This window comes from Sphaerodactylus townsendi, linkage group LG02, assembly GCF_021028975.2.
Source record: "Sphaerodactylus townsendi isolate TG3544 linkage group LG02, MPM_Stown_v2.3, whole genome shotgun sequence".
Taxonomy (NCBI): Eukaryota; Metazoa; Chordata; class Lepidosauria; order Squamata; family Sphaerodactylidae; genus Sphaerodactylus; species Sphaerodactylus townsendi.
In genome coordinates this window covers 141847223-141871592 of record NC_059426.1, presented here as the reverse complement: position 1 = coordinate 141871592, position 24370 = coordinate 141847223, and the positions used below count along the sequence as shown (strand labels likewise).

The following is a 24370-nucleotide window of genomic DNA, read 5'->3' as shown; positions in this document are numbered from 1 at the left end:
ATAAGGCCTCAAAAATGCCAATGATCCTGAAAGCAATCAGTAATCTGATCCATGGGACAAACCAGATGTCATGGTGGCAGATCCGTGTGAGAACTCATTGCTACTGGATCCATATAAAGTAACAGGATTGGGGGAGGGGGGAATTTGAAGTACCAAATGGAAAAGGGGAACAAAATCTTTCTCTGCTAGTGCTGTCCCCCAAACTAAATGTTTAATGTCTGCATCACTCCCAGTGAGACTCTCTGGCAGAAGGTATTCCCTACCAGGGGAGAAAAATCTCTTTTAAACAGTAGTTGTCGTTGAAAAAAGGCCAGGCCAGATGAGGATATTGGTGTGCTTTAAATCACCTCTGCTACCTCTACTGTAGGGACCTGAGGACCCAACTTGTTTCCTGCTCTTTCTGTGTCTATTTGCTGCTGCAGTGTGAATTGCACCTTAGTTGGCAGGGAGATATCAGTTACAGATCAGGATGGCTTCAAGACAGTCCAACACGGATCGGGCGAGTCTGCTTTCTTGTTCCATTCTAGGATGATGGCTTTTCCTTGGAGCACCGTTGCCCTCAAAACTGTAAACACATTGTGGTTCTCAAAGCTTCAGGAATTTATTTTGGATTCTTTATAAGGCAACAAAAACCACACAGCATTCAAGCCACTCAAATGTCAAGTAAATAGTTTAAATGTAACCAGATGCTCAGAAGGTTGGTTACTGTGCAGAGGGAAAGTTGCAGTCCTTTTAGTCATCTTCCTAGCCCCCAATGCATCTGGCTGCTCACTCACATTTTGTTTAATTAGAAGTTGAGCCATATGCTCCATTCTCAAAATGGCATGTCTTTCTTGAATTCTCAAAATGGCATGTCTTTCCTTGACATAAGTCTTCCCAGTTGTGAAGATTGTTTTCGGTATGCTTCACATTGCATTTTTGGTGGTTTATCTGGAGAAATGTATGGGCTCTAAGTCAGTAGCTCAGATCTTGGCAAATTTGTTTTGGCTCTAGGAGTCAGCTCAAAAATTTAGGAGGGAGATTCATTTTTCAGCATTCAGTGTATTACATTTTAATGACCATATTTTCTAATTACTGTGACAATAGAATATAATCCTAACCACTTTGTACTGTCTTGCAATTTTATTAAATCTATGACAAATTGTTGTCTATAAATAAATATGGGGTAACCTTGGTTGTCATCACTGCAACAAAAACCCCAGTCTAACTTCTCCCTGTTTCTCATGAATCCATTATTGCTTAAAGAACTTCAGTTTCATCTTTATATTGGAGCTAGTTGGGAAAGCCACTGGTTAAGACATTCATTTATTTACTGCCATTGAATGTTGCTTCTAGTAGAGAGATTGCAAATGGCAGGAGATAGATAAGACAGAGGGGCAAGAAAGACAAGGGGTTTTAAAATGAGAACAGCAAGAATGGGATGGGATTTGCTGGCAAGATATGATAAAGTTTTGTTGAAGAAGTGGTTTTTGCAAGGGCATTTCAAAGAGAAAGAAGACTAGTGAATATAGAAGGCAGGAATTGTAAAACACACACACACACACACACACACACACACACACACACACACACACACACACACACATACACATTATACCCAGGGCCGGAGCAAGGGGGAACTGCATTTGGGGCACACGTGCGCCCTGTGCCCCCGCCACGCCCCTGCACTGGCGTGCGCCTGGTACATCACACCCCCCAGCCCCCTTGGCACTACACCACTGATTATACCCTTCCAAGATCCTTTCCTTCCCCAAGCCTTACCTTCCCAAGGCCCCACCCCCCAAATTCCTGGAATTTCTCATCCTGGAGCTGGCGACACTAAATTTTAGCCTCCTCCTTACCTCTGCAAACTACTCAGAGGTGGGGTTCATTTACTATCACTTGTGGATGATGCTGACACATTGCTGCACAGAAGTTGATCGGATTACCTCAAGCCTCTCAATGCAAAGTTACAGCAGAACTACTTCTCCCCTTAGGAGGTTATACATTGTGCCAATGTATGAGTTACTGCTCTGAAATTACAAGAGGCACAGTTACTAACAGATTCAAAAGAAGAAATGGGCTTCTTTGTGTGGATGGAGAGCTCTTACTCTTTTCTCAGTGTAAAAATAAATCTTTTGGGGTTCAAGAATGAAACATTCCTTCAATTTTAACCCCCCAAAAGTGTGCCTCCTTTATTAGACGTTTGTGAGAGGCTGCTCAAGGCAAGAAATTCAAACTGTGAGTTTAAAAAATCCTAAGGAAGGTAACCAGGTGTTGGCAATATTCATTTTCATTTAATGTGAACAAGCTGTGTATGTGTATGAGAGTACAGTGGGGATTATATTTGCCATGGTTCTGGAGTTTATCCCACTGGGAATTGCAGGTTTGGTTTATAGCCAGAACTGTTCTCTTAGTGCAGTGAGTGGTCCTGCCTGCAGAAACTACCATCAGATGGTGCCAATAATTTGAGGCAAGAAAGGGTCCCCTTCCCCCGCTCGCCATCCTTTTCAGCAGTTTTGCAAAAGTCCAGTTAACCAATCCTTGGGGAGGAATAGGAAGCTATTAAAGCATTTACCGTAATACGTTTGGCCTGAGGAACACGTAGGTGGGAAGATGTTGTCAGTAATGCTAAAAATAAACTTTAAAAAACTACACACCGGCACAGGAATTTATTCTCTGAGCTATTTAAGGAAACACCCATTAGTCTGGGATATGTCATGAGCTCTGGATCACACATAATGATTTGGAGTAGTTTAGTATATTAAATCCAGGTCAAGAAGATACAGCTCTTTACTCCAGGAAGGCAGAAAATGTTAATGAGAATTCACGATCAAAAGTGCCAGATAGCTTCATGGAAACCATGACTCAACTATGACATGTGTCTTCTAGGATTGCTAACAACCTGGAGAAAAGTGTTCTGGCTTTTTAATGGCGAGTTAGGGGGATGTTCTTTACCAGGTGATGTTATTTACTTCCTTGCCATGAATAGCTTCAAATGTCTATTTCCATACATTACACTTCTGTTAAAATGACAGGGAACTCCCCCAAACCCCACCCCAGTCCTGTTGGAAGCCCTGTCTACCCCCCTTACCCATAAGCAGTGGTGGGATTCAGCAGGTTTGCACCACTTCGGCAGAACCGGTTGTTAAAATGGGTGCTTCTAAACAAACTGTTGTTAAATTATTTGAATCCCACCACTGGAACCGGTTGTTAAATTATTTGAATCCCACCACTGATTATAAGGGACAACTAGATGTTATAAGGGGACTATTTAAACCCATCTCTGCCCAGTCAAACAGACAGAAAAAAGTGAGAGCCCAATTTAAAAGGAATAAATGGGTATGTGTGAAACAGGAGCTGAACTCCTATGGCTAATTTTCCTGCAGCCTTTATCTTCAGCTACATTTCTCTCAGCTGTTGATACTATAGAGCAAGTCAGGCAAGAACAAAAAAGGCCTGGGGTGGAGGCCTGCAGTGAGCCAAAGGTCAAGAAAAATAGGGGAGTCTAAAGAGTTCAGCTCCTCTCGCTCCTTAAATCCAGCCCCTGCTATGTGGTTAAAAGTGAGAATCCAGTCTTTTACTGCATCTTTTTAAAATAATACTTTTCATTTTTCTCACATAAAAAGCACCATGCAGAGACATGCATAGACACCTACAGCAACAATAACAACAAAAGAAAGAAAAACAAGTTAGAACCTAAGAAAATATAACCCATAACAAACCCTACAACGACCTCCAGCTATCTCATGTGATTAAAAATTAACTCTAGATTCATTCATATAATAAAAAATTAAATCAATTATTTTTGTTTTACTATTATTCTAATACATTTTGCTTTTTTATTTTAGCGTTCAAATCCTGCTATTGTTTCTTTGTTTGAATTGTTTGAATTCTCAAAAGGCATTCCATAAAAAGTTTCCAGCTTTCTAAAAACTTGTCCATATTATTGACTCTTAATAGAGGTGTTAGTTTTGCCATTTCTGCATATTCTGTGACTTTCAAAATCCAGTCCTTCTTAGTTGGTATTTTACTGTCTCTCCATTTTTGTACATATAGAGTCCTTGCTGCAGTAGTCATGTACATAAAGTGTGGTCTACATTGATTTGGAATATCATCTCCCTTAAGTCCCAACAAAAAAAACCCTCAGGTTTTTTCACAATTATCATCTTCAGCATCTTTTGTATTTCTTTTAATATCATATCTCAAAAACATTTAGTTTCTTTACACATCCACCACATACGAAAAAAGATTCCTCTTGTTGTTGGCATTTCCAGCATCTGTTAGACATACCTTTGTACATCTTTGCCAATTTCTGGGCATCAAATACCATCTACACATCATTTTATAATAATTTTCCTTCAAATTATAACATGCTGGCCAATTATGTGCAAGGTGTTTGTCATGTGGTGGAGGCAAATGTCCACTGTAGCAAGATTTCTTGCATAAATGTATTTCCTCTAGCCCTGCTTTCACTTTCCACTCTCTCCACAACAAGCAAAACCAATATGGACTGAAACTCTCTACAGATTGGATTGTGGGTACTGAAAATAACAAAACAGGCAGCACTCCTATATTTTGAAATAACTGGTCTCTGAGCATACCGTAAAGCACAACAGTCACACTGCACTGTATGGATTAAAATGACAGATTGGATCTTGTAAGGAGATCGTATTTGCTTAATGAACAGGTGTTGGTTCCAGAAGCACCAAACATTTATTTCCTAATCTTGTCCTTTTTGTTTTCACAGGCCAAATGTCTGTGGGGGACAGTGTTGCTCAGGATGGACAACTGCTCCAGGGACAAACCGGTGCATTAAACGTGAGTATGAACAAAAAAAGGTCACTATCATTATAATTTACACAGCACTGTCTGTATGAAAGATGTTTTACAGACTGCCAAAAAAGGGGAAGCCAATGTAAAACCTGAGGAGCTTCCAATCTAAGGCTGATTATACATTGGTGCTCTGCCCCATGCTGAAGGGAGATTCTTTTCAGGGCAGAGCTTCTGTTATGAATGCCCCCTCTCAAACTCATTGTGCTGCAGATCCCATAATCTAAGCGGTTTGTGAGAGCAGGCAAAGAGCAACCTTTCCCACTGCTTTGCAGGGAAGACAAAAGAAACGGCCCTGCGCTATTCTTTGGTCCAGGCTTGTCTGCTCCCCCCACCTTCCCCGCTCTACTTCCACCCTCCCCAATGATCAAGAGGGATTTGTAAAACTTTATTTTAGCTTCAAGCATTTGTACCATATTAGGTCTATTGAAATAATGATAGATCTAATACAGCAATATTGAAATACTTATGAATATCAAAATAACAAGCCCCTCTCACCTCTTGCAATAGCAACGGTGTCAGGAAGCATATGTGTGTGTGTGGGGTGTGTGTGGTGGTGGTGGGAGAAGAGAATATCAGGTCTAGGACATGGTCCCCTTCTTCAGCAGAGTGTGGTCCAGGGACCTGATCTGCCTCATTCATTTTTGGTGGGGGGTATTTTTGGAAAGGGGCTACAATATCAATATAAGTGCAATAACAGCAATATCACTATAACAGCAATTTAAAGGACTTTAACAAAGCCAGCAATGTTGCAACTTTGTGCCTTTAAGAGTAAATTGATGGGCAGAGTTAAGAGAACCAAAAAAAGCAGAGATCTCGGAGAGTTCGGCAGGCAAGCTGCAGCAGGCAGTGGGGTGCTTCTGCGTCTGTAAATGGAAAAATGCCAGGAGACCCCACTGCAACCCAACTGCACAGTGATGAGCCCTGAGGAAATTGTTCCATGCATCATGGGTCTAAATTTCCACAGTGATGAACAACACAAGGTATTGGAGCCAAGGAGAGAGGAGGGGATGGCAGAAAAAAGGGAGGGCAAGGTAGAGGCAGGAAGATACTGGGATCTGGCTCACAATTAATTCAAAGCTCATACTGGATTCCCATGGAATCAAACATGGCAGCCTTGGAGAATCAGGAGGATCAGTGCTGATGATGTGATCCACACAAAGGAAGGATACAGAACCTCCCCACATAGTTTAGTAACACACTCTCTCTCTCTCTCTCTCTCTCTCTCTGTGTGTGTGTGTGTGTGTGTGTGTGTGTGTGTGTGTGTGTGTGTAGAGGGGAGCTGAAAGTATTACTTCGTGTGTGTGTGTGTGTGTGTGTAGAGGGGAGTCGAAAGTATTACTTTGTGAATTTTTGGGTTTGCCCTGAAATATTCAGACACAAGCACAGGAGTAGGGTGGTTTTTTGTGGAAAACAAAGATGAGGTCACATGGCTACATGGACAGTTCTGACAAAGTGATGCTTCTTATTGTTTCCAGAATAACCATTAGCTCATGGCAATATTCTTGGCACTCAGTTGTCTGTTCTCACCAGCACTTCATCGATAGTCTCTAACTTCAGGGGAAAATATGAGGAAGGGAATGGAGGGAGGAGATAGGGTAATGCCTGACCAGGGGAAACAGAAAATGGCTGAAAGGGATGGGCTGTGAAACTGACAAAGCTGCTCTGAACCACCCAGCCTCTTTCCTTCTCTGCCTGAATTTTAACTTTGGGAGCAGTGTGTGAAATTGGCAAAGCTCAAGGACGTAGGCAAGGGGGGAGGTTTACATGTCCAAAGCTCTGCCTCCCATTTGCGGGTTTTTTGTATTTTTTAGTGTTTTTTTCAGTTTTTGGCCTTCGGGGGTGCAGTTTTTAGGCTAGCAGCACCAAAATTTCAGGGATGTTTTGGGAGACTCTCCTGATGATACCACCCAGGTTTTGTGAGGTCTGGTTTAGAGGGTCCAAAGTTATGGACTCCCAAAGGGGGTGCCCCATCCCCTATTGTTTCCAATGGGAGCTAATAGAAGATGGGGGCTACACCTTTGAGGGTCCAAACTTCACCAAACCTTTGAGGGAACCAAACTTCACAAAACCTGGGTGGTATCCTGAAAGTTTGGTGGTTTGGTGGAGCTAGTCAGATCTCTCTCATCCCAACCTACCTTACAAGGTGTCTACTGTGGGAAGAGGAAGGGAAGGTGACTGTAAGCTGCTTTGAGAAAAGCAGGGTATAAATCCAAACTTCTCCTTCTTGTGTCCTGGCTGCTCAGCACCAGCAGTGTAATGTCTTGTAGTCACAGCAAACACAGCAGTCCTCAGACATGGTCATAGGACAGCAGTAGAGTTTAATAGGGAAAGAAGCCTGGAGAGATGAAGTCTCTGAACATAGATAGGGAACAAAAACTAAAAGAAAACAACGGCTCATGATAAAACCCCAGGCTTAATAAACATCAGGTGTACTAGGAGAACAATCCTACTTAAAGGAACATTCATCACATCCCCCCTTTTTACACAGAAATAAAAAACATTAAAAGGTAAAAGATACAAAGGATACTTAAAAAGTATATACTTAAAAGTATATATACAAATAATACAATCATCAAGGCCTGTACCTTTCTGGTGAAAATACATGTCTGCCATAGGATGTTAAATATCTGGGACACCTTTGTTCAGTTTGCAGAACACATGTTTCCCCATCTACATACATCTGTACTCCCACTGGACATATTAGGGAGCATGCATGCAGGCAGGCCCATGTTGCCTTTCGTCTCTATCATCATCTCCGGACACCCTTTTTTCCCCACCTCTATTACGTCGATAACTACGTCCATCAGGAGTCATCGTCTGATATGTGTGGGGTTGATCACACTTTTCTGTTATAACAGCAGGGAACCACCCCTCATTACCCTCAACCCATACTGAATCTCCTTCTTGTAAGGGCTTAAGGGGCTTTGCTGTACGATCATAAAAATATTTCTGCCTTTTTTGAATTCTTTGAGGATCTTCTGTCACTTCTGTTGGTATTTTAGGTTGCAACAACTCGGTCATTATTGGCACTTCGCTTATTATTATTCTGCCCATCAGCATCTGAGCTGGTGAGCATACCATTTCCATAATGGGTGTTTTACGACATTCCAATAATGCCAAATATAGATCTCTGTGCACATACTCTGCTTTTTAAAGAAGTTGTTTTATAGAAAACAATTAACAATTGCACCCCTGACAGCAGGCACCCTCCAAATTTCCCCAGATTCTCCTTTTAAATCCACCCCCTTTGGCATGGATTTAAAGGGAGAATCTGAGGTCCCCAGTTTACATTGAAAGTGATGCTGTTTCAGGGTGGGGGATAATCCACCCCAAAACAGCATCACTTTCAATGTTCCTTTAACTGGGGACCCCAGATTCTCCCTTTAAGGTGGATTTAAAAGGAGAATCTTGGCTCCCTAGTTTAAACACCATTGAAAGTTATGCTGTTTGGGGGTGGATTCCAACATCACAGTGGCCGCCCATGGGGGAAGGGGGCGCAAAACTCAGATTTTGCACAGGGCTCCGTTTTCTCTAGCTACACCTCTGCCCAGAGGGGAGGGCAGAAGGGACTGCTGGCTGCTGGTTGGGGGTGGGGTGGGCAGGGCAGGGGAGTCTGTTGTCCCTGGCCTCAGAGAGCTGATTTTATAAGCACTGAGGTGGGGGGGGGGCTTGGGCAGGCATGGTCACACCCCCAGAGACGGGTGGGGGGTGGCCCCACCCCACAAACCCACCCCATTAAAAATCTATACCTACATTACTGGCAAAGCTGTTCCAGTCCACTCAGCTTCTTTGCTTGTCTGTGCGAACTTTGGCTCATTCTGCACATGCAGAATAATGTACTTTCAAACTGGTTTCAGTGCTCTTTGAAGCTGTGCGGAATAGCAAAATCCACTTGCAAACAGTTGTGAAAATGGTGTGAAAATGCATTATTTTGCGTGTGCGGAAGGGGCCAGTAACTTGTTAACCTCAGGAGCTGCTGGTGAAACTGATTAAAAGGCTGCCCTGGGAGAAGTAGAGATGTGCTAATCCTTCTTTTATGGAATAGGACTGCACTCAAGGGATATAATAGAAGTGATATTAGGTTTTTGTCTAGTTGCCATTCAGTTGTTTTTCTGACAATTGATCTGATAAAAGTGGTTGAAGCACAAGGTTTTACTTTGAAAGGAGATGCCTCTAAATACCTGTTCCTTCTCTTCATAGCTTCCATGAGATACTTCTTGGGAGAGGTTTTTCCCCTCTTAGGTTATTACTTCAGCAATTCCTCTCTAAATTTAAACATGGGATCTTGAAAGCTGGGGCCTCCTGCAAGGCATTTTGCCTTAAGTATATTTATAGGACTAGGGACAGAGTGGAGTGATTTACAAGGAAATAGTCCCATGGAGGGTTCTGATGACATCATTATCCATATGAGCTAGAAATTCAGCGCTGCAATTAATTACACTGTAAATCAGGGCAGCCCACTGGTTGCTAGTTAGTTTTCTTAACCTTTTCATTCAGTTATGCTTTTAAGTTTCTAAGTGCTACAAACCCCTAAAACTACAGAAGAATTATTTAGTGTTACAAGCCTTCAAATTCAGCGACTTGCTGCTTGTGATGTTCCTAGTTCTGCATGCAGCAACTTGCCTAAATGACTTCAGCCTGCTGCCCAGAATGAGGCTTTAGAATTTTTGATGTAGGAGAGCTTGAAACCATCATGTCTGTTTGGATCCAAAGTGTTTTTCCGTTCATGATCCCATAGGTTGCTAGGTCCCTCCTGGTCACCAGCAGGGGTAGGGTTGCCAGCTCCAGGTTGGGAAATTCAAGGAGATTTAGGGGTGGTGCTTGGGGAAGAAAGGGACCTCAGTGGGGTACAATTCCACAGCGTCCATCCTCTAAATTAAAACATAGGTGTCAAACTTGCGGCCCTCCAGATGTTATGGACTACAGTTCATAGCATGGACTACATCATAGCATGATGCTGGCAGGGGATGATGGGGACTGTAGTGCACAACATCTGGAGGCCCGTGAGTTTGACACCTGTACTCTAAAACATCCATTTTCTCCTGGGGAATTGATCTCTGTAGTCTGGAGATGAGCTGTATTTCCAGGAGATCTCCAGGCCCCACCTGGGCTGGATTCAAGTTCGAGGTCTGAGATCCAGCAGGCTGATTGTTCCTCTGCATGAATGAACAAAATTCATAATACACAAGGTCAGAATCACTCTTTTGTTTAAATTAAAAAGGCACACTGGAAATAAAATGGACAATCATGAAAAAGAGGCAAACTAAACAAGTGGCTTTCACTAAATCATTCAGTATCACAACATTCTCCCTTGTTTCACTTAGATTTTATCTTTATGTTAAGGTTAATGTAAGTTCAATGGAGAATGTGGATAAACACCTGCAATTGTGACATTTAATGGTGTAGAGCAGTGGTTCTCAACCTTCCTAATGCCGCGGCCCTTTAATACAGTTCCTAACATTTATCCATTTTACAGATGGAGAACACTGATGCAGAGAGTCTTAGGTGACCCCTGTGAAAGGGTCGTTCGACCCCCAAAGGGGTCGTGACCCACAGGTTGAGAACCGCTGTTGTAGAGACTGCACAAACCTCATGCATGGTATGAACAAGGGATACTGGAAAATATACATTAATGGACAATGGCATTCAGATAATATACACATTGAATAGTCAGTTTAATATTTTATGCTGCCTAAGAAATGTATGAAATTGATATGGAAGCCATGGACATTTGTTTGTTTATACATGTAGCAACCCAAAGTGGCTTATAACAAACTCCCTCTCTCCATTTTATCCTCACAACCACCCTGTGAGTAGGGATGCCAGCCTCCAGGTGGGACTTGGGGATCCCCTGGCATTATAGCTCATCACCAAACCATAAAGATCAGTTTCCATGGAGAAAATTGATGCTTTGGAAGTTGGGTTCATTGACATTGTATTTCACTCAGGTCCCTGTCTCTCCAGGCTCAATTCCCAAATCTCCACGAGGTTCTTAAGCTGCATATGGCAATCCGACCACCCATTTCCTGTCCGTGGCCAGTGCGGGGAACAGAACCTAGCAACCCTAACTGTGATGTAGGCTAGGCTGTGTGTGTCTGGCCAAGGACACCCAGTAAGCTTCCATAGCAGACTAGGCAGTGGTGGGATCCAAAATTTTTAATAACAGGTTCCAATGGTGGTGGGATCCAAACAGTGGCGCCGCCGCACACACGCACCTCCAGTCTCTATTGGGCAGGGAGGTTGCTTTAGTAACCCCTTCTCGGCACTCAGAAAAAAATAGTAACCACTTCTAGAGAAGTGGTGAGAACTGGTTGGATCCCACCTCTGAGACTAGGTATTCGAATCTGGATCTTCCAGATCCTCGGCCCACACTCTAACCACTCTATGATACTGAGTCTCACAATTATTGTCTTTTTGTCTTGGTGATTTGGGTGAATCTGGATCTTCCAGATCCTCGGCCCACACTCTAACCACTCTATGATACTGAGTCTCACAATTATTGTCAATTTTGTCTTGGAGATTTGGGTGAGGTGCCTGGGGATGGGGCTTGGCGAAGGGATAAAGCTCAGCAGGGAATGATGCCCTAGAGTTTGGTACAATGTTCAAATGGAACAATGGGAGGATATGTGGTTAAATGGTGTCACATTTACTTCAAGTGCTAGTCTTAATAAGAACTTTTCTAAAATGATTTATTGTGGCATGTGTCATTAGAGAAATTGGCAAAAATTCATTAAAATGTCCCCAAGTGTATGATGGAAATGTGAATATTGTGGAGGATATTTTTATAATTTATGATAAACTTGTAATGAAGCTTAACATTTTTGGATACAAATTCATTCAATAATTCAGAAGATCTTACAAACTAATATACAATGAAACCCAGAGACTTTTCTTTTGGATTTCATGGGAAAAGACAGCTTGAAAAAAATGAAGCTTTGTTTTTAAATATGAAATCAGCAGCAAGAATATTATCTGCACAAAAATGGAACACTTTTCTATACAATAGAAGAATGGCTTGTGAAGTTGTTGGAACTGGCAGAAATGGGTAAACTTTAATCAGAGTAAAGAACTTATCTAAATTAACTGATAATTGGGAACCTGATAAAATTTTACATAAGCAAGATTAAAAAAATGAATGGATGACATGTGGATTTGAGGATTTGTGTATTTGAGGAATAGGAGAACAATAATATATGTATAACAATAATAATAAAGTGTTAACCTTATTAGTAAAGACTAATTAAGAATTAATTTTACAATTGTAATTAGAGAGCAAGCAGTAAAATTTAATTGTGTTTAACATTATGTGGCCCATTTTAGTGGGGACCTTTTGGGTTCCCCGGGCGGGGGGGGGGGGTTGGTTTTAGTTCTCTGATGCTGGGTGTATTGCTTTTATTGGTCTTAATAAGGAGTCAGGGCTTGTATTATATTTGTACTGGTTTTAACCTTCCCCTGTCTGTATGTGTTTATTTGTATACCACCTGAGCCCTTCAGGGGAGAGCGGTATAAAAATTCAACAAACAAACACACAAACACACACACACACACACACACACACACACACATACATAAAACAAAACATTATTGCAAATGAAATTGTGAGCCTTCCTGCTCCTTTCGTAATGTGACCTTTTATATTTTTATGTACTTTTTTGTTTGGTTTTTGTTCTTTCTGTTGTCTTCAAACTCTTAATTTAAAAAAAAAAAAGAGAGAGAAAGGGCATATAAAACTCTGCCAGGGAGGCAGGTTGTTCTCTGACAGGATCTAGGCAGCACAGAAGCTGTTATCAGCAGGAGATGAGGCCTCATCCAGGAGGGGTAGATTGACCTAAAAAGGAATAGGTATATAAATAGAGGTAAAAGTCCACTAAGAGAAGTCATGATTTTATGATTTTTCATCCAGCTTTCCATCTGAGATTAATGCTGTGATAATATACTTTTTGTCAATTATTTTCTGTTTTCATAACTGTTCTTTTACTTAATTCGTTGTTACAATATGCGGTTAATAAATTAGTCTTGGGTCCTTCACACAGGGTTGCCAACTCTGAGTGGTGGAGATCCTGACCATTGCGGGGAGCGGGTGGGGGGGGGGAGCTTGGTGTATGATTGAAAACTTCCAGGGGTTTGGAAGTCTTCCAGAATTGCAACCGATCTCCAGACTGCACAAAACTCTACATTGGGAAATTCCTGGAGGTTTGGGAAGGGGAGCCTGGGGAAGATAGAGTTTGAGTAGGGGACAGACCTCAGCAAGATATAATGCCTCAAAGTCCACACTCCAAAGCAGTCATTTTCTCCAAGGAAACAAACTTTAGTTTTCTGGAGTTTAGTTGTAATTCTAGATCTCCAGGCCCCACTTGGGCACTGGCAACCTTGTCTTCATGCCTCATATTCAGCCATACAGCAGGGTAGGCTCTGACAGATATTTGGGGGACACGGAAGGTCTTCTGATCCCTTTGTTGAATCAGTGGGCAGGCAGCCAGACATAACCCATTTCTGTTACGGAGCTAAAGGGGGCAGGGGGGGAAGGAAAGTCTACGAGGGGCTTGGACAGGACTGTCCCAACTACAACAAAAGCTTTTCACCCCTTCGCACATCAGGAACTGGTCTCTGTTTGTTTGGAGATCAGCTGTAATTTTGGGAGAACTCCATCTTGAGATTGGTAACCTTAAACATCTGTGCTTAATTCTCACCCTCTGTCATCTTTTCATGATTATCCATAGTGAACAGTTACGTGCAACATTCCTTGCTGATACTTTCAGTTTGTGCACATTCATATGATGTTATGTAGAATGAGTACAATCACTGGATCATTGGTGTTTGTACACTTTCACCAACTGACAAGTATAAACTAAATGTGATGACATTCAGACAGAGCTCCTGCTATAGTGGGAGGCCTCCTGGAAGCAGTTCCTGACACCTGCAACCCCGCCAAGTGAGGTGAAAATAGCTGTTGCTCCAACAGTATGTCATCACTTCCAGAGTAAAACTGCAAGTGACATTGTATTAAGTTGACACTCTAGGATTCACTGTAGACTCTATGGCCATTTATTCATGCACTACTTACCCTGTGGCAGTTTGCTTCACAGTAGGATTTTCCTGCAGGTTTTTTTTACACAGCAATTCTCCTACTGCAAAGTGCCACTAGGTGCCATTGTGTCTGCCCCCCTCCCCCCGGTTATTTCAGTGCAACCTCCATTTGCTGAGGTTGCCTGCTGCCTCCCTCCACCCTTCTGTCTTTGGTTTGGCATTACTTTGCTAGACCTCATCAATTTCACAAGACCTATTGCTGCAGAGAAAGAAAGAAAGATCTTCTGATTGCTCTGAAATGGTGGTCCAAAGAGTGGGAAGAACTGCTGTGTTGTGGGCAGGGCAAGGTGAGAGGAGTGAGAAAATCTGAAGAAAACCAAATGCATATTTCTCTCCTTTGCTCTCCCTGTGAAGGGAGAGGAAAAGTCACACTTTCAGAATGTTCAGAAACTGTGGGGATTATCTGATTTGAAGGTGGTGTGACTGCTGATGAGTTGGAAATGTACATGTAACCAAGAATCAAACCTGAAGAGAATGTAGGCACAATGCAGAGAAGACCACAAATTCATAAATGGCCTGTAATAAAAACAGAGACTTTCCAGTGAATTTTAGAGCAAACAAAACAGCTCAGGTTTTATTTATGACTGAAGACCTAACTATATATCATACTGTTTCTGGGTCTTCTGTGGGTCATGTCAAATCAGTTGTGCACTGGGAGGTTCATGTTTGTGCTCCTAGTGATATTTGATTCTCTGGCCGGTGGGAATCCAACTTAGATTGGGGTGCGGGATGTAGAAGGAGGGAGACAAATGTTCTCCTCATGCCATTTTCCCAACCTGAAACACCCCAGGAGAGTCTTTGCCTCACTGGTAAAATCTACAGGTAGTCTATTAGTATATGTACAGTTTTCTGACAAGGTAAATAGAGGCTCTCTGAGGTGTTTCAGCCTGGGAAGTCAATAAGGGCATTCTTATACCCCCTCTACCTGCTTATTATGGTTCTGATCCAAATCAGGCATACTAGGATATCCATTTTGAAAACGTAATTATCAAGCACATCTCATGTGTCAGAACTCAAGGTAGATCCAGAAACAGTGTAATGTGTAATTAAATGAGTTGCCACAAAACATTAAACCTTGGGGCTTTCCCCACTTAACATTTGCGGTGCGCTACTCCCAGCGCGCTCCCGGCACGAGTGATTTCTGCCGTGGGGTTGCGTTTCCCACTGTCCTGCGCTCTGTGCGGGGCAGTCAGAAGGTGCCATTCCTTCAGCGCCAAAAACGACGCACGCTGAAGGGGCGGGAGAGCGGCAGCGTCTGGGCAGCTGTGTGGTTGCTGCCCTTGCAAGTGGGGAGCCCCGCTGGACCCCGTGCTACTTTCCCGGAGTAGCGCGCAGCAAATGGTAAGTGGGGAAAGCCCCCTTGTCAAACAGCTATGGAAAAGTGTGGTAATCCAGGTAGTTTTGTTTGTACTAAAGTTATTCTGATAGAGCTAGCCTTTGCCTGGAGGATGGAACATAGGACAGCCAATCTCCAAGTGGGGCTCAATGATGTTATAACTGATGTACAGATGGCAGAAGTCAGAGTCCCTGGAGAAAACAACTGTTTGGAGGCTAAACTCTATGGCATCACATCCAGTGGTGGGATTCAGCAGGTTTGCACCACTTCGGCAGAACTGGTTGTTAAAATGGTGCTTGTAAACAACCAGTTGTTAAATGCTTTGAATCCTACCACCGGAACCGGTTGTTAAATTATTTGAATCCCATCACTGTCATATCCCTACTGAACATTCTCCTCTCTCCAAACCTGTCTGTTCAGGCTCCATCCCTTCAACCTCCAGGAATTTCCCATCCTGGAGTTGGCAACCCTGAAAGTGGTACACTTCACTTGCAATCGTTCTATGAAAACCTTATTGTTGCACTGAATTCAGGATTCACATATATAACACAATACTAATACATGAGAAGGCTAACAACATATTGTTGCAGTTCTGAGCAAAAGGAAAATAGAGACTGCGTTGTTTATTATACTGTGATTCATAGGAACTGGACAGGACTGAACTATTGTTCTGAACTGAACTGTGACTGTTGTCCTTGCTATGCTTACTGTACTTGTCATCCATTCTTTCGTATTCCTGCCTTGATACTTTTCATTATGCCTTGTTGCTATCCCACAGTGAGAGCACATCTGTGAGTACCTGCCACCCCACCCCCACCCTTTTTTACCTTCTTTCTCTGGTGGCATTGTACGCCAACCTGGACATGTTTCGACTGGACTGCCCTGCATTCCTTGCAAACAGACACTGCCAGGAAGTCATAGGCCTATGCTGGGACATAACACCAAATCCTTGCCTTTCTAGTTGCTCATGGTGTATGACATCAACAAGATAGGAGGAGAGTGCTATAGATTTACTAATCTCTTCCATCAGGAAATCAGAGATATTGGGAGCATTTGACAGAAGTTTGTCTTATCCTTAAAGGATTAGGAGTACAAAAGGAGCAATTTGCACAGCAGTTCTCCAAAAATAACATTGGAGAACTATTTGGTTAGGCACTTTGAAGGCTTTTGAAATTGTCCTGTTTGACAATTAAGAAATGTTATGCTGATGTGGAAGTTAGATGCTTATTTATTAACCCAGAATGGGGCTGAAGATAGGATTGGTGATTAACCCTTGGTGAAGAAATTTAAAAATTCCCAGAAATTAGAAACTTCAACCATTTCATTACTGGGGTAGCCAAGGGACACGCCTGCGGCATGTGTGGGCCAACCTACAATCAGACAAAAGTATTTCCAATTTCAAGTCCAAAGTATGGTAATATGATCTACCAAAAGTTGAAATATTTTTCTACAGGTATATATATTTTCTAATGATCACATGTTCATTGACTAGAGGCTTTGAAAACATTTAGGATCTTAGCTGGTTTATATTAGGGTCAAAACACATATTAGGATCAATACACTGGTCAAGTAGCTGTCCTGTGGGGTAACATCCCAGATCATCTATTTATAATAATGGCAGTTTTATTATAGGTAGCCAATAAGATTATATCTTGCTATATTTTAAATTTAAAACTCCTCTGATAATCATCTTCTGATTGTTAAAGTCAAACAGAGGCCACACGGGGCTGGATTACTACTAGAACAAGAGCACAGAGTGGCAATCCTGTCCCTTGTGCCGTTGTACAGTGGCAGATACCCTCTGCTTCCTGAAGCTCTGTTTGTGGGAGTGCAGGGGGAGATAAGACTAGGCGGGCTGGCTGTGGGCAGGGGGAAGAGGTTGGGGCGAAGCTGGGCCCATTGGCAAATTTGTCCCACTTTGGCGGCAAAGAAAAGTTAAAATCATGCTATAAGTGGATTTGCTTGTTGTGGAGAGAGTGGAAAGTGAAAGCCTCCGGTTTCACTAGAGGAAATATTTCCATACAAGAACTCTTGCCATGGTGGACATTCGCCTCCGCAACACAGCAAACACCTTGTGCATAATCAGCCTATGAGAATCTGTATGTTCTCCCCTCCTGCAGTGGCTGTCAAAAGAGGTTTACAGGCTCAGGATACCTGCTCAGCAGCCTCCAACCCCTCAGCTTGGCATAATGTAGAAATTTATTTAAAGTACCTTTATCTTGCTTTTCAACCTGAAGGTCTCCAAAGGCACTACCAATAACAAAATCAACATAAAAACAAAATCACAACAACACAATCTAAAATCTGACATACAATCATCTGTAAAACAGTAAACAAATAAAATGCAATCTAATAAAACAGCAATGGTATAAAAGTAGCAGTAATAATGAGTAAGAAACTGGTTATTCATTCAGTTAAAAGCCTGGGCAAATACAATCATATTTGGCTGATATTTCAATAAAGTAGATACATGGCAGGAATCTCTGAGGAGGCTTTCCATAATCAGAGCACAAGGACAGAAAAAGCCTTACCCCTGGTTGTTACTTCCTAACGTCTGAAGAGGTGGTCTACAACCTGTGGCTCCAGAGTCAAATGTGGGTCAGTTCAGAACCAAATATGGCTCTTTAAAAAGGAAAATGAAATCTGTAAGTTAAGGTATATTGGAGGGTAGGCAGGATGCTTGAATAACCAGTATTGTATAGTGAGTGCTATGCAAGGTTTTTATGGCAGCTGTCAGGAAGCCATGTGTGAACCATGCACAGATTTATGCCAGTAACCTAAAATAATCACGTAGTCACATAGCATACAATCACACAGGGTACTCCTGAGAATATTTATTATTTATTGTGAGACCTCTTATGTGCTGCTTTCTAATAAAGGTCACATAATAGCCCATTTATGGATGATTAATTAACTAATTAATTCAGTTAACTAACCACAGTGGTCAGTAATGATACCTGGTCTTCTATCATAGTGGGAGATCTCCCAGCAAACCTATATGCTGTTTGCTGGTACCTCAAAGGCTAGTGGGAGAAAAATTGGGGGAAATGGAGCAGGCATGTCAGCTTTATGCCAGCACACTATAGCACGTCCACAGAAACTGGCAGCAATGTTGTGATGTCAGGGGCTTTGCTCTAAGAATAGCCCAAAACTCACTGGCTTAACCATGGAGTTTTGGCAAATTCTACAGCTCCATCATGACATCCCTTCCAATTCTGGGTTTGGTAATAAACTGTGAAAAATCTAAAATTATGTTCTCTTCGGCCCGAGCAACTCTCTTGAAAGCTGGATAATCAGCCGATTGAGTAGGTGCCCCAGTTTCGTTATCTAGGTATTCTTTTTCAAGCTTCTCCCTAATGGCAAGCTTACAAAGTGTGTGCTCAGCTTTCAGTAGCTGGTTCTTCAGTGGCTGTTTGATCGAGTGGGGTGGGTGTTTCTCTGATGTGGGTCAGTATGTCCCTGCAGCAATTCAAGTCTTTAGGGCTAAAGTGCTGTCTCAGCTTTTATGAGGTGTAGCCATTTGGTTTCTGGAATTGATCCTTCCACTGATTGACCTTTTGAGGTTCTTCTTTGGAAAATTAACAAAGTTCCTTGCTGTGTTGCCTCTGTGGTTCTCTGATTGGAACTAGGTTTGGGATTACTGGAATGTGACACTTAGAAGATAGCTTTTCACTTTTATGGGAAGGTTTTGTGTTTTCTGAAGGTTTTCTTTCTTGGTTAACTTCAGATCCTTGTGCTTCACTATAATGGTTAGATCTTGAATGCAAACTTTCTCTTTTAATGGTGTCACCTGTCTGTTGGCCCACTGGCTGCTAGACTATCCTTAGACAGAGAGCTGTTGGCCATCTCTTGACAGGGCTCGTAGAGCTTTATACAGTTTTTTTGGTATCACATTTTCTCTTACCGGGCGAATTCCCACTGCCTCCTTAGCACGGTTTCGGGCCACTTACTAATACGGTTTCATCAACGTCCTCCCCATGACTTCTGTGGCAGCAACCGTTTCTGACGCTCGTTCGCCCTGTTAATCCACATTCTGGCAGAACCTGGATGCAAGTGGTTCAGGCCCCGTTATCACAGTTTACGGCTGTTCCGAGGGGAGGAACAAGGTTTGGAACCTGGAGTTGTTCCCCTGCTCCCCAGAGCGTGGCGATGCATTCTGGCGCAGCCAATCAGATTGATTTGACCTCTTGCGCAGTACCTACTTCCGGTGGTTGATGGAAAGCGATCCGCTTTCTGAGCATGTGCAATACAAAAGCGTAAGCGATTAGCCTCTGGTAACCGATTTAACGGTAAAACTTTCAGAAAATAGTTGCTTTACTGTAAATGACAAGTATTCATAATGGTTGCACTTCAGCGCTCGCACAGGTTTTTTAATGGGTAAAAATGGGTAGTGTTTCTGAAGTGGCTAACAGGTCCCGCCCAACTGAACACCGACCAATCAGATTAGGGCAATGAAGCGCGATCACATGGCTGTGGGGATTGCAACGATGCCTGTACCCGGGAGTGTCTGCTGTGTGCTTGCTGTGGTGGGGAGGGAGAAACTGCGATGAGGAGAACACGGATTCACAAGGAACAGGTTTGGATCCGCTTGCAATTTCAAGTGGGGATTCGCCCACCGTTCCATCTTATTTTTATCAGCTGACTGTCTCCAGATATCAAAGGGCTTTTCTATTGGTTAAGCTAGATGTTTCCCCTTCTTGTTTTGGTGAGTAGAATTCAAGGAGAACCCTACTCAGATAGATTGTGTGCATGTGGGTCTCAGGTAGAGTGGCTAACTCCAGATGGGACCTGGAGATCTCCCAGTATTACAACTGATCTCCAAACAATAGAGATCAGATCCCTGGAGAAAATTGCTGCTTTGACGTGTAGGCTCTATGGCACTCTACCCTGCTGAGGTCCCTCCTCTCCCCAAACTCCACCCCCCCCCCGATCCTTCCTCCAAATCTTCAGAAATTTCCCAAACTGGAGTTGGCAACCATCAAGCTCTGGGGTGATTGAAACGTTATTACATATTTTCTTTGATTGTGTGTTGACCACCCCTCTGAGAGATCAGTAGATACAGCCATTGGTGTTTTTAAAGATTTCCTTTGCTTCTGTGCCTTCCTATATACCTGATACTGATCCTGCTATTCCTTTGGTTGTGGCCAAATAGCTGGCAGCAGTGGCTTCTATGCGAGGATGGAAATAGAAATTTGTGTTATGTGGAATGGGCCATTGATCATCAGGAGGGAAGGGGGAACAGGGGTCACTTAATCCTAAACGAATTTATCTGCTGATGAGTGTTGTACTCCACAAGGGAGGACTGTGCCGGGGTTTGTTGAAAGATGAGATACTTTGACAGAATTGCATAGAATTCTAGCAGTGCACAATCTGAAATGGATGCCAATTTTTTTGGCTCAGCAAATATTGATTTTCACAGTAATAATTACTGAATACATTTATTAGTCACTTCTGTGTAGGAGGCTGCTGTTTTAATTGTGACTTTAAATCACAATAAATGGGCTAAGAAACAGCAAGTTAGAACCTCTCTTAGCAAGCTGTTAAATTACTGTCTTTGGAAAATCAGCCTTATATTATTTGAACATTTATCATCCTACAAGGTATTATAAAAGGATGATTTTAAAATTTCAGAGCCCAGAGATTCTGTCAGCTCTATTCAGGCTGAGAGAATATTACTTGAGGCAATTTGATATTATTTTTACTAGTTCTTTTAAAGATTTAAATACTTCTAATCTGAGGACTGTGATGCATAATTGGAGTTCAAAGGACACTCCTCTTAACCAATTGACAGGGAACACCTCTGCCTATGACATGAGAAAACCATCTACTGCCAAACTCAGGGATATATTGGATGACTGGAAATTTTTACAGAAGTCAGTAGACCAAATTATCGGCTCACAACAGTGCATGGATTGGAAAATATTACAAGAAATCTTGCAACAAAAAAGCCTTCAGTGGAAGAGATATCTGTTAGCCCATTGATGGAAATGCTGTCTCTGGAGTTAGACATAAATCAGATTCCTTCCATCTCTATACCCCTAGTGGACTTGACCTCCACAAGCCTAAGAACCAAGATTTAATACAATGGTCAGACAGGACCACACCTTTACGGCCTGTAATTTGTTAATGAAAGTGGACATGCCAAATAACTTAACTAGCAATGTCTGCTTTCAATGTTCCAAACAGCATCTGAATAACCTTATGGTCAATGACTATGAAATTGATATGCGTTCAACAAAGGTCTTTTCTAATGCTTTATATCCTGATGCCTCAGAGAAGTCATGGGCCCGAGAAATTGAGGAATTGGAAGCTGCCAATAATTTACCTTGTTCAGTTATTCATCAAACTCCAACATCAGATGTCTCTCCTAATCTGGACTTATCTACTTGGGAGACTGAAGTGACAGAGGGCTTTAAGAATCTCACACATAACAATCAAAATGACGTTGTGGACAGACTGGAGTCTATTAAATCTGAACTTACTCAGTTAATGAGATCCACCCAGTTCTATACAGAGGTGAGCAATTCAGTTGTTTGACTTCAGCCTCCTATCCGGCTTTGCATCAACCCACCCAGATACAATTTAACATGGTAGATCATGACACCTTTATAGCAGTAAATTTGGATGTTATATTTGATCCTTCTGCTACATCTACCCTTCACGTGGTTAACAAAAAACAGGAAGCACCTAATGAGTGCCTTGAATATGACAACAGTAGCTTTTAGGTGTTTGAACCGATTGACTGATGTCAGGAGACATGAGGGATTCCCGTCCTGTCATGGAATATTGTGGGCTGGACCAATAAATCAACCAACAATTATTTCTTGAACTATCTGAAGAAATTTGCAGTTATTATTTTGCAAGAAACCTGGTCCAGCTCAGCCCATGCGCTAGATGGATATCAGACATTTTCCTTACCTGCCAACAATCGTTCCAGTGGTGGCCGCCTCTCTGGGGGACTTTCTATACTCATTAATAATTATGTCAAGGTAGGGGCATTACCAAGCTGGCCCCCCATTGCACAGGTGGTTTTGCTCTCTTGGGAACATGTTTCAATCATACTTCTCAATGTCTACATTCCTCCATCTTAAATCCCTGGATCATTCATGGAACTCTCTCATAAGCTACATGGATTCTTTAGAGAAGACCTACCCCACAGCTGAAATTGTGCTAGCTGGTGATTTCAATGCCAGAGTGGGAAGCCAACTTTCAAATTTTATAACCCATATGTGCCTTAACGAAGAGTCCATATTTCACTTATTACTATCTGATATAAGAATCTCCTCTGATAAATCTCACAATCCAGCTGGTTTTAATTTAATTAAGTTTGTGGCCCAGTTTAATAAGCTATGGCTTAATGGTTTAACTTGGGCCCTTTTTCCACTTAACCTTTTCCGAGGGTTGCTGCGCGCAATCCCCAGCCTTGTGGCATCCCTAACCCAGCAGCGCCAGGTTCGTCCCCGACTCTTCAGCGGCTTGTGAAGTCATCAAAAGGCGCCCTTTGAAAGAGCGGCAGGAATGCCTCGCGCTGAGGGGGGCGACAGCAGCAGCATCGGGGGGCTGCGCTGTCGCCGCCCCTCTCAGTGTGGAGTGCCGAGGGACCCTGCGCTACTCTCCTCGAGTAGTGCGGGGCTTAAGGTAAGTGGGGAAAGGGCCTTGGTTTCATAACTCAGGACATTATACTTTTTTATCCGATTGAGGTTGTAGTGTAATTGATTATATTTTGATCTCTCCTTGTCTTTACAGATTTTATGTTGATGATTTCCCATTGAGTGATTATCTGCCGTTATGTCTTTTCTTTAAATGTAATGTAAGCCAGCCAATGGATGTGACGTCTCTTACTTCACACTCTCTGGTTCCTTGAATTCTCTGGTCTCCGCCTTAGAGGCAAAAGTTAACTTATGGCTAGTATCCCTACCCTTGCCAAACTGAACACTACAGTTATTAACAGTGACCTGGCCCAAGAAGCAGTTACAAACTATGAGAAACTTATGGATACTATTGCTGAACTATATTGAGCATTTATCATTTTGGTAACAAAAAAGGGCCCATATTTGGTTTGATAAAGAGTGTATTGAAAGCAACAAGGCCATACATAAAACGTATATGGTTTATATTTCTACTGGTTCTGCAGAAGCCCTTGTGCATTTGTTAATGTCACACAAAACTCGTATCTCCTAATTTCACAGAAATATCAAAAATTCGTCAAATCTTGATGGCATCAACTCCTGCAGGTGTCCCTTACCATAAGTACTTTTGGGCCCTCGTCAATAGCTCTATCCGGCTAACCAATTTTCCTTCAATTTCTATTTTACCAGCTGAATGGTTTAACTATTTTTCAGTTTTTTTTGGTCAAGATAATAACAACCACATGATTGGTCATGAACCAAATGGCCCGCTATAGAACCGGCAGAAATTGTCATGATCATCAATAAATTAAAAACTGGCAAAGCTGCTGGGCCTGATGCTATCCTGGTTGAACTGTTCGAGTTCAGGATTGAATGGTGGGATCCTTTTTTACTCATATTAATGAATCAGGAAGGATCCCAGATAAATGGCTTTCTGCTATAGTAGTACCAGTATATAAGAAAGGTGATCCAAAGGAGCTGTCTAACTATCATCCCATTAGTCTCCTGTCAGTTGCTGGTAAGATCTATGCCAATTTTCTCTTTTCCAAATTGCAAGACTGGATCACGCAGGAACAAATTCTTCCCCTGGAACAAACTGGATTTTGTAAGGTCAAAACTACATTATCGAAGGCTTTCACAACCGGATTCAACTGGTTGTGGTGGGTTTTTCGGGCTGTGTGGCCGTGGTCTGGTGGATCTTGTTCTTATCGTTTTGCCTGCATCTATGGCTAGCAACTTCAGAGATGTATCACAGAGGAAAGTGTGTAACAGACTTCCCTCTGTGATATACCTCTGAAGAGGCCAGTCATAGATGCAGGCAAAACGTTAGGAACAAGATCCACCAGACCACGGCCACACAGTCCGGAAAACCCACCACAACCCAAACTACATTAGATCATGCCCTTACACTTTCTCATCTTGCAAACAAAGCTATACACCTAGATAGAAGGAAACTTTTATACACCTAGATAAAAGGAAACTTTTATACACCTAGATAAAAGGA

At 42.4% G+C, this 24370-nt stretch overlaps 1 protein-coding gene across 1 annotated transcript in view; it reads left to right on the top strand.

The window, feature by feature from the left end:
* Window positions 1–24370, top strand: part of LTBP2 (latent transforming growth factor beta binding protein 2) — a 178737-nt gene that overhangs the window by 7385 nt on the left and 146982 nt on the right. The window contains exon 2 of the mRNA XM_048485686.1: window positions 4730–4800. Within this exon, the coding sequence (XP_048341643.1) occupies window positions 4730–4800 (71 nt within the window). The remainder of the gene's footprint in view (window positions 1–4729; window positions 4801–24370) is intronic.